At 34.1% G+C, this 13,372-nt stretch overlaps 1 protein-coding gene across 1 annotated transcript in view; it reads left to right on the top strand.

Annotated features, from left to right (window-relative positions):
• LOC150075399 (uncharacterized) overlaps positions 1 to 13,372 on the top strand; it is a 170,008-nt gene that overhangs the window by 151,943 nt on the left and 4,693 nt on the right. Inside the window, exons 5-7 of the mRNA XM_090388794.1 lie at positions 1,176 to 1,352; positions 3,032 to 3,148; positions 11,082 to 11,163. Coding sequence (XP_090244920.1) covers positions 1,176 to 1,352; positions 3,032 to 3,148; positions 11,082 to 11,163 — 376 coding nt within the window. The remainder of the gene's footprint in view (positions 1 to 1,175; positions 1,353 to 3,031; positions 3,149 to 11,081; positions 11,164 to 13,372) is intronic.

The raw sequence follows: 13,372 nt of genomic DNA, 5'->3' as shown, positions 1-13,372 counted from the left end.
TTAAAAACATATAGAGAGAAGCTTGGTGTGAACAGTAAGCTGGATATGAACTTTGGTTTCCACAAAAAAAGGAGTCACTAGAAGTTGAAAAATTATTATAAGCAATGCAGAGAAAGAGGATTGTTCTTTAATGTATACAAGAATAAAACAAATGAAAACAGTTATTTTCTATAAAATATTCTTTTTTATATGCCAGCATGACCACTAGGTTAAAAGGAGTATAATTATTTTGACAGTGAGTATAGTCATTAAGTGTATTTAGCAATTACATGGCTTGAACCAAATGAGTACTCAAACACTTATGCTTGTGCACTCACACTTGGCTATGTCGGGTCTAGCACATGTTCAGACCATTTATTTTAATTTGTGTTGGTAAAAGTTGACTTTCTGCAATTCATACAAAGGGAGATAGGAATAGTCATGCACACATACTCATTGTTACTATTTTAAAAAAGTACTGTATCACCATGTACCAAGGTAGAAATGCAAGGTGTTACATACAGTAATGTCCATAAATGGATCTGCAAGTTTAAAGAAATTTTGCAGAATTTGGATGTTTATTTCAGCTAGGCCAAGAACACCATGTTGCCATTTTTGAATATAATACTGCAGAACCAGAAAGCCAGATTCAAGGAAATCAGCAGAAACTTAGTGAACTGTATACAAGTATTGGCTTTGTGTATAATCTGGCCCATAATGATACGGGATAGCTGATCAACGAGATGAGATAAGTTAGAATAAATATACTAAGGTATGATGTGTCTTACTGGTTTAGTATGAAGCAGATGTTACCTTCTTGTGTCTCTTTGGGCTCTTGAAAAAGAGCCCACTGGAACCCATTTTCATACAGACTGCAAAATGCAGTGTGTAGTGCCATACTAGTTCAGTGACTAACCAGTAATATTTTTCAGTGATATCACAGATTGGCAGATCTTTGGAAGAGATCTTTTAAAGAAAGGAGATGACTGTTGAGAAATTGTGGATGGCTTAACCTGTAAAGCAACTAAATTTTCATGCAATCATTATTTTATTTTATTTTTTTCCAGCAAAGATATTGTCTTCATTTGATTCAACCAAGTAATGTTTGTTCCTATCACTAAAATATTTCAGGTGTTACTTTTGAAACTGCGTACTATTACAGCATTATTTCCTTAAATTAATGTTTATTTTTTCAGTACAAGACTGTCCAACATTACCTTCTCCATACCTTGGGTACCTTGCATATCGTAATGGTAGTTCTGCTTTGTATGTATGTAATAAAGGATATTTGTTTAATGATACTTTGGAACCAAGCAGATCTCTACAGTGTATATCAAACAAAGAATGGAATGATTCTTTGGTGCCATGTGTCTGTAAGTATTCTCTATTTTGGAAATGGTAAAGAATGTAATTTTATACACAAAATATGCAAAACTTTTATAGTTTACTTTGAACTTTTCATAGTTTACTAAATTAAGTATCAACACTTGTTTACATTAGTGGTTTACACTAATCAAGTATTCCCAGCATGATGCCTAATTTAGTGTAAATAAACACCTACATAACTAGTGTCATAGAATGATTAAATTCCAGTTGCTTTCTTCATTTTTCTGTTTTTGTCTAGGTTCATACAGTTCTATATCACTTTATTCTATGAAAAATTACTTTTTTTAATGTGTTAATAACATAAATACAGTTTTTCTAAAGGAATTTTTGTATTCATCATATATTTATTCTTCTTTATTTTCTAAAATTATTTATCTAATATCAATTATCTTTTGATGTTGCCTCTTTTGAATACCAGATAAAAATTTGTGTAAGCAGTTTAAATAGGGTGAAGAATTCCAAGATAACTCCACTTGGGACAGCTATTGTAAATGACAACACAAAAATGTGCCAAAAAAAAAAATTGAAGACTGCAAACTGATTGAAGAAAATTGAAATTGAAAATTGAAGAAAATTTATGCAGGAAAGATGTATTAAAGTGTCTCTGATTGACAGAAAATGTAATATTTCTTAGGGATTGGCAGTGACCATCCTCTATGAACACTGGGCTATGTCAAAGATCAGCTCTTGCTGAGTGCCAAGAATGTTCACATCAGTACAGGACTCAAATTTATGAGAAAAATTTACACATGTGCCTGATGCAAATCCAAAAGTTTTTTTTTTTTTTTTTCAAGAATTGTAAAAATGTGAATGTTTTCTCCTCTGTTTCTTCAGTGATTGTAATATTGCTGTTACACTGTCACAAGAAACATAAGAAGACCAAACTAACAAATTGCATTTTTGTTGGTTTAGCGTTATGGTGTAACAGCAGGCTTACAATTACAATTAGTGAAGAAACAGAGGAGAAAACATTCAAAAAATATATCATTTATAGGCTCTATTAACAATGAATACATTCTAAAAACTTTACATAGGTGAAGTGGTTTCAGTGCAGCTACTAAGTCATCATTTGTTGTTTTTCAGACCTATGCACAAACGGTTAATGCCTGATAGTTACATTGGGTATTGATCCATTTTCTTTCTTTATCTAAGAAGTATTCATAAACGCACATGAAAACTATATATGATGATGATGATGCCTCTTCTGAATACCATATAATTTTGGTCTGAGTAGTTTAAATAGTGCCAAGAATTCCAAGCTGACTCACCATATAAACCACATGTCTTCTCATGACTTCTGTTTTGGGAGAACTTAAATAGAAGGTGAGCAGCAAATGATTTAACTTAGATGCTGAGACCAAGGATTCAGTTACAAAAATAATGTTGCAGCTACCAAAATCTTTCTACAGCCACAGTAAGATAAATGTATTCTTTTTTTTTAGAGTGATTTGAAATAAATGTAGTAGTTTTTATCTATTGTGTATCTTGAACCACTTTAATCTGATTGTCCTTGTGTATTCCTAAGAGATGTGAACATTAAAACTTTCAAATTTAAAAAAAAATATATTTATCACATAGTATATAAAGAGATTTGATAACTCCATTTTTTTTATAAAAGTAAATTACTTCTCCATTAAAAGTATACTATAAACTTTTTTTCCCCCAGCTGTTGAAGAACTCAAAGATACCGTAAATTTCAGTAGTGTGATCATGCTCGTTGGAAATATTACAAATGAAAGGTCTGTTACAGTTGTTATGGAAGCAAAGGACACCTTTCTGGAAGGTAAAATTTTACAGTATTCATTCTCTCTCTCTCTCTCTCTCTCTCTCTCTCTCTCTCTCTCTCTCTCTCTCTCTCTCTCTGACACATACACACATGCAAAAAGCAGATTTTCATTCATTGTTGGGTTAGTTAGTATAATTCTAATGGACTTTCTTTGAATACTTTTTAAAGGTGAATGGAATAAGAAGAATGACTGTTACTTATTCCTTTAATTGAATTAGTCTGTATAATATTGACTTTCAGTGATGATGGATTTTTTTTTATCTTATATAGAAATACGAAATATAAACTGAAACAAACTGAATTAAGGAAATATCTGAATGTGCAATCAATATGTAGATTTAGCTTAAACAAATAATATTTATCTGCATATGTTAGGCATGGCAAACTAGGGTAGTCTGATTAGTGGTCTTTTCAGAAATTCAAGCACTGAACAAATGTATCATATCTATGTAGGCATCCAAATGGTGTTCAAAGAAAAACTTCCAATTGAAAGCAACTCATTTGTTTGCTATTTAGCTCAAGGTTGCTAATTGAGGCTACCCGTCTGATGTAATCAAATAAGTGATGATGATGGAACCAGATAATTCTGAAACCAGTCACAAAAGCAACTTTGAGTTTTTAATGAATAAATTCACTTACTGAGTTGATGTTATTTGATTAAAAACAATATCACTGTCATAGGGCAGTAGTGTCCTCAGGTAGTATAGGCAGTAATATGGAATCAAAGTGAGCATTATTTTTCAAACTTTTTCAATACCTGGTTTGAAATAGTACCCATTTCTTTACTTGATTAATGCATTGGGCCTATGATGCCTACCAATATGGATTTCATTATGACTTATTTGAAAGTTCTATGTGTCTCTTTGCCATTGTTTACTCCGAGTTTTACATCTCAGTTCCGTCCAAAGCTTTGTGTTACATGCTTCCTACATTTCAGTCATACGATTCTAAGAACATACACCAAGCGGACACTTCAGTATTAGTAATGGTAAATAATGCAAGGAAGCAAACTTGTACAGTAGTAACCAAAAAAAAAAAAAAACCCACTCTTTCATATATCTCCGCTAATGGTTTTTAATCCTTCCTTAAATTCATTTCAACTGAAACACCAGATTGGAAGTTTTTTCTGATAGGCAATTACTCTCTGGCTGAAAGAAAATTTCTGCATATCTATACTGCAACAAAGCTTTTTTTCAATTTAAATTTATGTCCTCTTATGTGTGCTATCTGAGAAAGAGTTGGGATTAGAGCTACATTTAATTTACTCAATCTGTTTAAAGTCTAGAAGAGAAATTATAAGGTTTAAAATAAAAAAAGCAAAAGGAATTGATGGTATTTGTCCTGTTATACTATAAAAATTGGATAAGGTGGTCCCCAAAGCCTTAGTTTTAATAATGGAGGCACCTTTAGATTCAGGTATGTTCCATAAGTCTGGAAATGTGCAGATATGATAGGAGGGAGTGTGCCCAGATACGATAGGAGGAAGTACACTGGTGTTCAAAGAAAGTGCATCACCCCTTAAAATTGTAATTGTCGTCCGAATAACATAAGTATATGGCAATATTTCTTACAGATTTCATCAGATAAGATTGACATGTGTAGGTGATGACGTAATATTGCATCAGCTGTTACTTTCAGCTATATAAGCACGCTCTGCAAGAATTGCAGTCATTCCTTGTGTGTGTCAGGATGGTGAGTTACATGCAGTTGAAGCTACAAAGAAAGAGTGCTATTGTTGCTTTACGTGAGGAAGGATGTTCTTCTCATCATACTGCTTATAGAGTGTCTTGTAATCAGTCAACAGTGAGTAGATTTCTTTCCAAACTCAAGAATACTGGTTCTGCTGATAGGAAAAAAGGAACTGAACACAGATGATTCCCTATGCCAAAACAGGACCATGCTTATTCCTTAAAACTGTAAAGCTTCTTCCTCTGAGCTGAAAAGAGAATGGGAAGAGCATATAGGAGTAGTAGCAAGTGTAAGAGTCAAAAGATGCCTCTTCAAAAATGGACTTGTAGTCCCATCATCCTAAGAAGAAGCCCCTCCTTGCACAAAAAATGAAAAAGGCCCAATTAATTTGGTGTAAGGAGCATGTCAAATGGACCCCCTTAGCTTGCCTAACAAGGCCTTAGAAAATTTCTGCTTTACTTATATTAACAGTAGAAGGAAGGGGTTGAATCACATTGGGCCACTGGATGTCGATGATTTAACTGTTGATTATCCTGCTCAGATTGCTAATAAACTAAATAGGTAATTTCCATCTACATTCACACATGAGGAATTCTCCAAGAAAGGGTACATTAAAAGATTATCAAATTCTAATGGGGAGCTAAATTATTTTGTGATAACTGAGAGAAAAGTGGAAGAGAAATTTTGAAGGTAAAACGAAAACAGCACCTGGGTAGAATGGTAGATGGAATCTATCCAATTATAATAAGGGAGGCAGCACAGGAAGTAAGAAAACTCTTATCCATAATTATGAGAACACCTTTGGATTCAGGGAAGGTCATTATGGACTGGAAATGTGCAAATGTATCCTGAATTCACTAGGGTGGTTAAAAGGTGATATGAGTAATTCCAGACCTGTAGCTTAACTTCTGTTCCAGGGAAAATAGTAGTAATTGCAAATGATGCAAGAAGGCAAGTTTATATAGTATCAGCCAAAAAAAAAACACAGTTCATCCTTCTGTAACCTCCAAGAATTTGCCTAGTTCTCCCTTGCTAAATTATTTGGCAAGGGATGGGTTGAATAAATTCAACTCCATCCCTTGAACAGCAACAGATGGAAGCCTGTTCCCACAATCAACCACCCCCACTAGCTAAATCTGCACATCTATCCTGCAACCATCCTTCCTCAACTTGAATTTATGCCCCCTCATGTGTAGTCTCAGCAAGTGGAAGAATACCATTAACATTCAACTTACTCAATCTGTTCAAGGCTTTAAATACTTCAATCAGATCTCCCCGCAGGTGCCTAGTCTCGAGATGGTGCAATTTGCAGAACTGAAGCCTTCCTAGGTAAGAGCATCCTTTTGTTCCCTTCATCAATCTGGTTACCCTTCCCTGCACCCATTCCAGCAGATCTTCAACTTTCCTAAAGCGAGGCCTCCAGAACTGTATACAGTATTCAAGATGCTGTCTAGCCATGGCCTTATACAAAGGGATTCTCACCATGTGCTGTCCTGGCAACATGTCTGCACTGCTCAGAGAATTTTATGTCTGACAGCAGAATTACCTCCCGGTCTTTTTCATTCTCCACTACCCTGAATGTGGTATCACACAGTTGATGAGTTACTCTGGGATTACTGCTACCCATGTGCAGTACCTTGCATTTGTCAATGTTAAACTTTAACTGCCATTTCTCAGCCCATCAACCCAATTTTCCTAGATCTTGTTGTGGTAGATCATCTGCAAACTTAGACATTATGCCTGATATACCTTCATCAATATCATTGATAAATATTGAAAACAACAATGGACCCAGCACCGAACCCTGGGGAACTCCACTAATAACATTAGTCCACGAAGAGCAGTGTCCATTGATTACCACTCTGTCTTCTGCCACTCAGCCATCCCTTTATCCATAACAGCAACTTGCATTTAATGCCATACTGTTCCAATTTTTACAGCAGTATTTTATGTGCAACAGTGTCAAAAGCTTTCCTGAAATCCAGGTGTATGATATCAAAATTATATTTTGCTTCCAGTTCTCTTGTGACCACATAGTATCCAATCAAATTGGACAGACAAGGCTTTCCTTAAGAAACCCATGGTGTGTCTGAACTATAACTGCAGTTTTGTCTAGTTGATCCTGCAATGCTTCTTTAACCAATGACTCCATCATTTTCTCCAGAACAGAAGTTAAACTAACAGGTCTGTAATTACTCGTGTCTCCCTTCGATCCCTCTTTATGAATTGGGGATACATTTGCACTTCTCCATGTGCAAATGCATTCCATGTGGCAGTTCATTTTCAAATTTTTTGCTAACAAGTTTTCATTGCTGCTTACTATCATTGAAGATAAAAAGTAGACAGAACAGTCGATGTTTTGCAGTATCAGTTCTGTTAGATTCAATGTGAGTACCCACCAGAAGCAATTATGAAAGAATTGATATATGAGAATATGAGGATTCTTGGTTGAGGAACTGACAAATGCAGAAGAAACTTGAAGTACAGTAGACCCCCGCTATTCGCGGGGGTTACGTTCCTGAGAAATTCCGCGAATACTGAGTTAGGGCTCCCATAGTAATAAAGGGGTTCTGTTCCAAAGTATGAAATATATAAGAAAAACTAGTCTAAAATTTTGTCTATGTATGTATTATATGTACCTTCATAATATGACTATGTACATAGAGAAATGCAAGCATATGGCATCGAAATGAAAATAAGAAACAATTTAATATTAAATGTAATATTCATTACAAATTTCAAACAAATCTTTCAAACCAGCATCTTTGCTATCTAAAAAACTTATCCCGCCAGTGCTATCACCACTTTCGCTAAAGTGTTGATAAAGGAGTTTTGCCTTTTCACGAATGATGAGTAAACTTAACGGAATTTTATTTTGAGTTCGGTCGTCTATCCACAGATTTAAAGCCTTTTCCATTTTTTCTAATTTAACATCACGAGTTACAGAGCAAATTTCACAGACTCTACGGCGGATTTTTTCTTCCGATTTCTTGATTGATCGTACCGTTGACTTATTGATTTTATAATGTTTTGCCACTGAGGAGACACTTTCACCATTAGATATGATCTAATAACGCAATTTTATTTGCTAATGTCATCACCTTCTTTGATCTTTTCACATTTCCCTTGTTATTCGTAGTCATATTTTTGTACAGGTTAGAAAGAATTTGTCCACAATAAAATCACTTTCTTTCATTAACACACTCGAAAAAGTCTGTTTTACACTGCAAAATGGTAGATTTATCACTTTTGTAAGCATATCAATTTATAAATTGATGAATTTATTCAATTTATAAGCATATAAATTAAAAGCAAAAGGAAAGATTTCTTCCATGACAAGCGCATAACACATATTGAACAAGGATTAGCGAGAAACATCCACATTCGCGATTTTGTCACCCCTCTCCCCCCACCCACTGAGCGCTGTTTTGACCGGGAAAGATATTTTTAGCCACGCCCATATTTTTTTACGGCGGAAAATGTTAACGGCACTTTAAAATTCACATTTTTTTAGGTTTCATTTTATATTAAATCAGCGACTGCGAAACCACGAATAGCAGAGGTTTACTGTATAGCAAAATAGCAAAAAAAAAATATTGTTGTGGAAGAATACAAACAGCAGGCATTGTTAAGAAATTGCATGGATAGGGAAAGAAGAGGTTGTGGTGTCTCTGAAAAGTGGGCCATTTTTGATTGTTACAGATGGCAGTAATCAAAGTTGATTCCAAGCCCATTGTGGTGATCATTTGTAATAAAAAAAAAAAATCTTTGACTTCCATTTGGGTACTTTCACAGCAGATTAAATCAGAAATCAGAAGGATAATTCTGATGTAGTCGTAAGCAGCTACTTTTAAGGTCACAGACAGTCTAAAATAAGAGAAAATGAAAAATATTCTTGTAGATACTGAGGCAGCAAAAATTTCATCAAATGTCAGTGCATTTTCAAATATTTTACTAATAAGTTTCCACTGCTGCTTAGTATCATTGAAGATAAAAAGTAGAGAAAGCAGTAGATGTTTTGCAGTATCAGTTCTGTCAATGTGAGTGCCTACCAGAAGCAATTATGAAAGAAGAAAGAAAGAATTGATATATGGTGATTCTTGGTTGAGAAGCTGACAAATGCAGAAGGAACTTGAAGTAAGACAAATTATTTCAAGTCTGGCATTTTAACAATTATTCATAGCAGTGCTGAGTGTAAGAAGATTATTATGCCAGGTGAAAAAAATAATAAAAACAGTTTGGATTTTCTCTTTATGATGAAATCCTGATAATTCTCTTCACAGTCAAGTCTAGACAGGAGAATCACTGTTATAAACAAAACTTTGACAAAAAAGCATTTCTGAAGAAGGCAATGTCTGTCACATTATCTTCCATGAAACAATCATCAGGTGGTAGCAGTGTTTAACAAACAATACAAAAAATAAATCCACAGTCCTAAGTTTTCTAATGTTTGAAAGCATGCTATACTCGTGAAAAATCTCAGGGTGTATCTTAACATATTGTCACTAAAATTTAATTTGAAGTTCATGAATTTTAAAAAATATATATTTCTTCTGCTTTATTCAAATAAAAATTATTATTTTCTTCTATTTCTGAAAGTCAAAAGTCAATTATGGATTACCTTTAGAGCAAAAATCACAGAAGCCACAAACACATACATACCACCACTAGAAAATATTGTAGGAGGAAAAGTTAGTGTGGGATAGTTACAGAGCAATGAAAAGTGTTTAAGCCTAAAACAGCTACAAGTTGATTTGTAATAGTACCACAGATAAGGTTAGAGAGACCAAGCTGTGTATAAGAAAGCACTGGCTCAGAGTGCAAAGAATGGCGACAAGAAATTTTTCTTGTATGTGAATACAAGGAAGAAAAAAGTGTACCTTTGTGCACTGGCTGTGGGAAAGTCTTAGACAACTCAGCTAATGTTGCAGATAAATTGAACAGGTACTTTGCATCTGTCTTTACTGAAGAAAGGCCCTTCATGCTGAGAAGAGACTGTGCAAGTGAGGCTGAGTCATGAAATTAGCAATTTTGAAATTATAAATGACTCTTTATTAGAAAAACTTTCAAGCATAAAGGCAAGTAAGGCTCCTAGGGTTGATGGCCTATACCCAGTAATTTTGAGGGAGGTGGCCAAAGAGTGTGTACTGAACCACTGAGGTTAAACACGAGGTCATTGTTGGACTCGGGGAAAGATTTCTTTCAATTGGAGGAGCACCAATGAATCACTAATACATAAAGACAGTTCTAAGAGGGAGGTCAGTAACTACAGACTAGGTAATCTGACTTCAGTGGTAGGAAAAAATCTTGCAAGCAATGATAAAGAGTGCAATCGAGAGACATTTAGATATATATGGCATTCTGAATAACATACAACATGGTTTTATTAAGGAAAAATCATGTTTAACTAACTTAGTATACTAATTTTGACACAGTTAGTCATGATCTAGATGTAGGAAACAATTTCATCCTAGTTTATTTGGATTTTAGCAAAGCATCTGACTCATTCCCTCATGAGATGTTACTGTATAAGCTGGAATATGTTGAGATTACTGTAAATATTCTAAGATGGATTGCTGGGTGGCTCCAGGGCAGAAGGCAGAGGGTTGTGATTATTGGATATTCTTCAGATTGATGTAAATTCAGAAGTGGGGTTCCCCAAAGATCAGTTCTTGGACCACTGTTTTTCATAGACAACATTGATGGAAAGGATAGGTATGATGTCAAAATTTGCAGACGACTTAAAAATTGCTGGAGTCATTAATGATCAGTACCAAGCAGTGCTCCTTCAAAATTCTTGGAGGGTATGGATGGGTGAATTTTTTTTTTTTTTTTTTTGGCTGATGCTATTTAAGTTTGCTTTCCTGCATCATTTGCTATTACTACTAGCACACAGCCATTGTTTTGCTAACCCAGGCAGTTAGGAGTATTCTAATATTGCCAAGTATTTAAAAAAAAAAAAAAAACTATGTACACATCAGGGTATGTGTCATTATTTCACTATCCACCAATACAGAAAAAAAAAAAATAAGTAAAATATTTCTACTATTAATTATTTTGTCTTGTATTTTGATCTTATTTTGATTTTATATTTTAATTGTACATATTATGCAATTAAAAATTATTAAAATCAGGTAATGATTATACTTATTAGTATGGTCATTACCTGATGGGCTTAATCTACATCTTTTACAATAAACTAAATAAAATATCGTATACATTTTTTTTTTCTACCTTGCAGATATTCTTATACCTTCCATTTTAATGGTAGCTTTAATAGTTGGAAATTCTATCATTGTAGGCTTCATAATATGGATTACAAGGTAAGATTGAATTTAACTTTCATTTAATCATTCCATCTCCTAATATTATTAATATAAGATTATTAATGTTTTTATTAACTTTTGAGTATTCCTAGTAATCCAGTGATGGTTTTAGTTGAGTATTGTTTTACATTTATAATTGAAATACTTAACCATGAAGTTCTAGCTCATTTAAAAAATCAATGCTTAATATTCTTCTAGTATGTTTTCTTTTTACCTTCAATCTGCATTATTTATTGTGTTAAAATTTGGCATAGTTTGATCATTTGAGCCGACCGGGCTAGCCGGGTGGGTAAAGTGCCTGCCTGGCAACCCAAAGGTCGTGGGTTCGATTCCCGCCTCCGGCTTGGATCAGAGTACTGCAAAAACCTTGGGAGGTGCATTATGGCCACAAGAAGCCTATGCGCCAACAACTATCAAAAAAAAAAAAAAAAAGTTTGATCATTTAAAAAAAATGTTCACCTGCTTGTGTAAAATTTTTGATTCTATCACTCTATTAAGAAAAACATTAAGATTAAAAAAAAAGGTTAAAAGAAACAATGACACCACTATTTTTTTTTAAATTTTAAGTTCGCTTTTGATATTCATCATTGGATAGGTTGGAAGTGAAGAATTATGGGTGTTGGATAACAGGGCTATCACAATTAGAAAACACACACACACACATATCCCATATATATATATAATTCATATTTACATACATTATAATGTTAAAATAAAGAATTACATTACAAATGGCACAGTTTTAAACTGTTTTTTTGCCTTTATTGCAGAATACTGAGTGCACACAAAATGAATACATGCCTCTTTCTGTAACTTTTTTCAGCATGCTTGTTCCATAGTTTTTTTTAACACAATGTACAGTTTAAAATAAATTTATAAAATAATATTTTTATTTTTTATTTCTCTTGCAGTTTTTACCTTATATGCAGTATAAATATTTATATTTAAAAAAGCCTGAATGAATTAGCATTGAAATGTAAAAGTAGTGAAAGTACTTGTTGATTGTAAAGTATCCTCCTGTGTCTCCCTCCCACCTGCCACAATACTATAGTTATTATCTATATATATATATTAAATGCTTAGGTATGCTGCCCAAATTTTCCAACTGTTAATTTGTTGCCAGCACCTGTTCACACAGTTCACCTCACATGACCACAATGCCAGGCATTCTTTATTAATTTTTATACTAATGTTTTTCAACTGAAGAAAGGCAGCCTATGCCTGAAGGCTATTGATGTATGTTTATTTTATCTGTCTTCAATTTTAATAAACCATTTGAAGTTTTAAGAAGTGTAAAAATGGCTGAACAGTGTGTAAGAACTTTGAGAAAATGTAGAAGAAATGGTAATGAAACATTAGAGGAGAGATCTAATAGACTATGACTACGAAGACGGACAGAAAACATTGAAGAAAGAGAAGCAAGATTGAAAATGAGGTGGGCAAAATGCCGTAGGACTAATCAAATAGAAGCACCAGATGCAAATAATCAACAAGTTGTAATTAATGTGGAAGAGTATGACATAGGAAATAACCCCGGGGGCTCACATCTAGTGAGTATGGGCTTGGCACACCCAGGGTCCTGAGCTGGATATCATCATTCTTCTCTTTCTTGGTGATTCCCGTCTAATTTTGACACACACACACACACACACACACACACACACACACACACACACACACACACACACACACACACACTCTCTCTCTCTCTCTCTCTCTCTCTCTCTCTCTCTCTCTCTCTCTCTCAGTTGCTGGGAACTGTTTTTTTTTTTTTTTTTTTTTTTTTTTCCCCTGGTGCAGCATAAGCCTCAAGCTTCCTTGCATCATATGGATATTAATAATAATAATAATAATAATAATAATATGTGTTACAACTGTGAGTATTGCATTGCAAGATATTGAGGACATGAGTTAAACACATCAAATAAATACCCTAAATGCTGTCATGATGTAAAGGTTTCACTTGACGCACTGTCTGAGACACCTACAGAGAACATATACGAAAGTACAACTCAGCAATGGCATTCGCATTAGTGGGCGTAGAGATTAAATCACCACCTGGAAATGGTCCATACTGTTTTAGAATATACGGCCAGATTTACCATTTAGTTTCACCATATCCAAATGAGGCAAATAAGCCAGAATATGGACAACTTTATATTTTCAATTCTACTGAAGTAACAACAAAACGGCTTTAAAAACAATC

Source organism: Mastigoproctus giganteus, chromosome 14 (genome assembly GCF_048544385.1).
Source record: "Mastigoproctus giganteus isolate SK-2022 chromosome 14, ASM4854438v1, whole genome shotgun sequence".
In the NCBI taxonomy this organism is placed as follows: Eukaryota; Metazoa; Arthropoda; class Arachnida; order Uropygi; family Thelyphonidae; genus Mastigoproctus; species Mastigoproctus giganteus.
The sequence above is the reverse complement of the archived record's forward strand: the minus strand, read 5'-3'. Positions and strand labels throughout refer to the sequence as shown.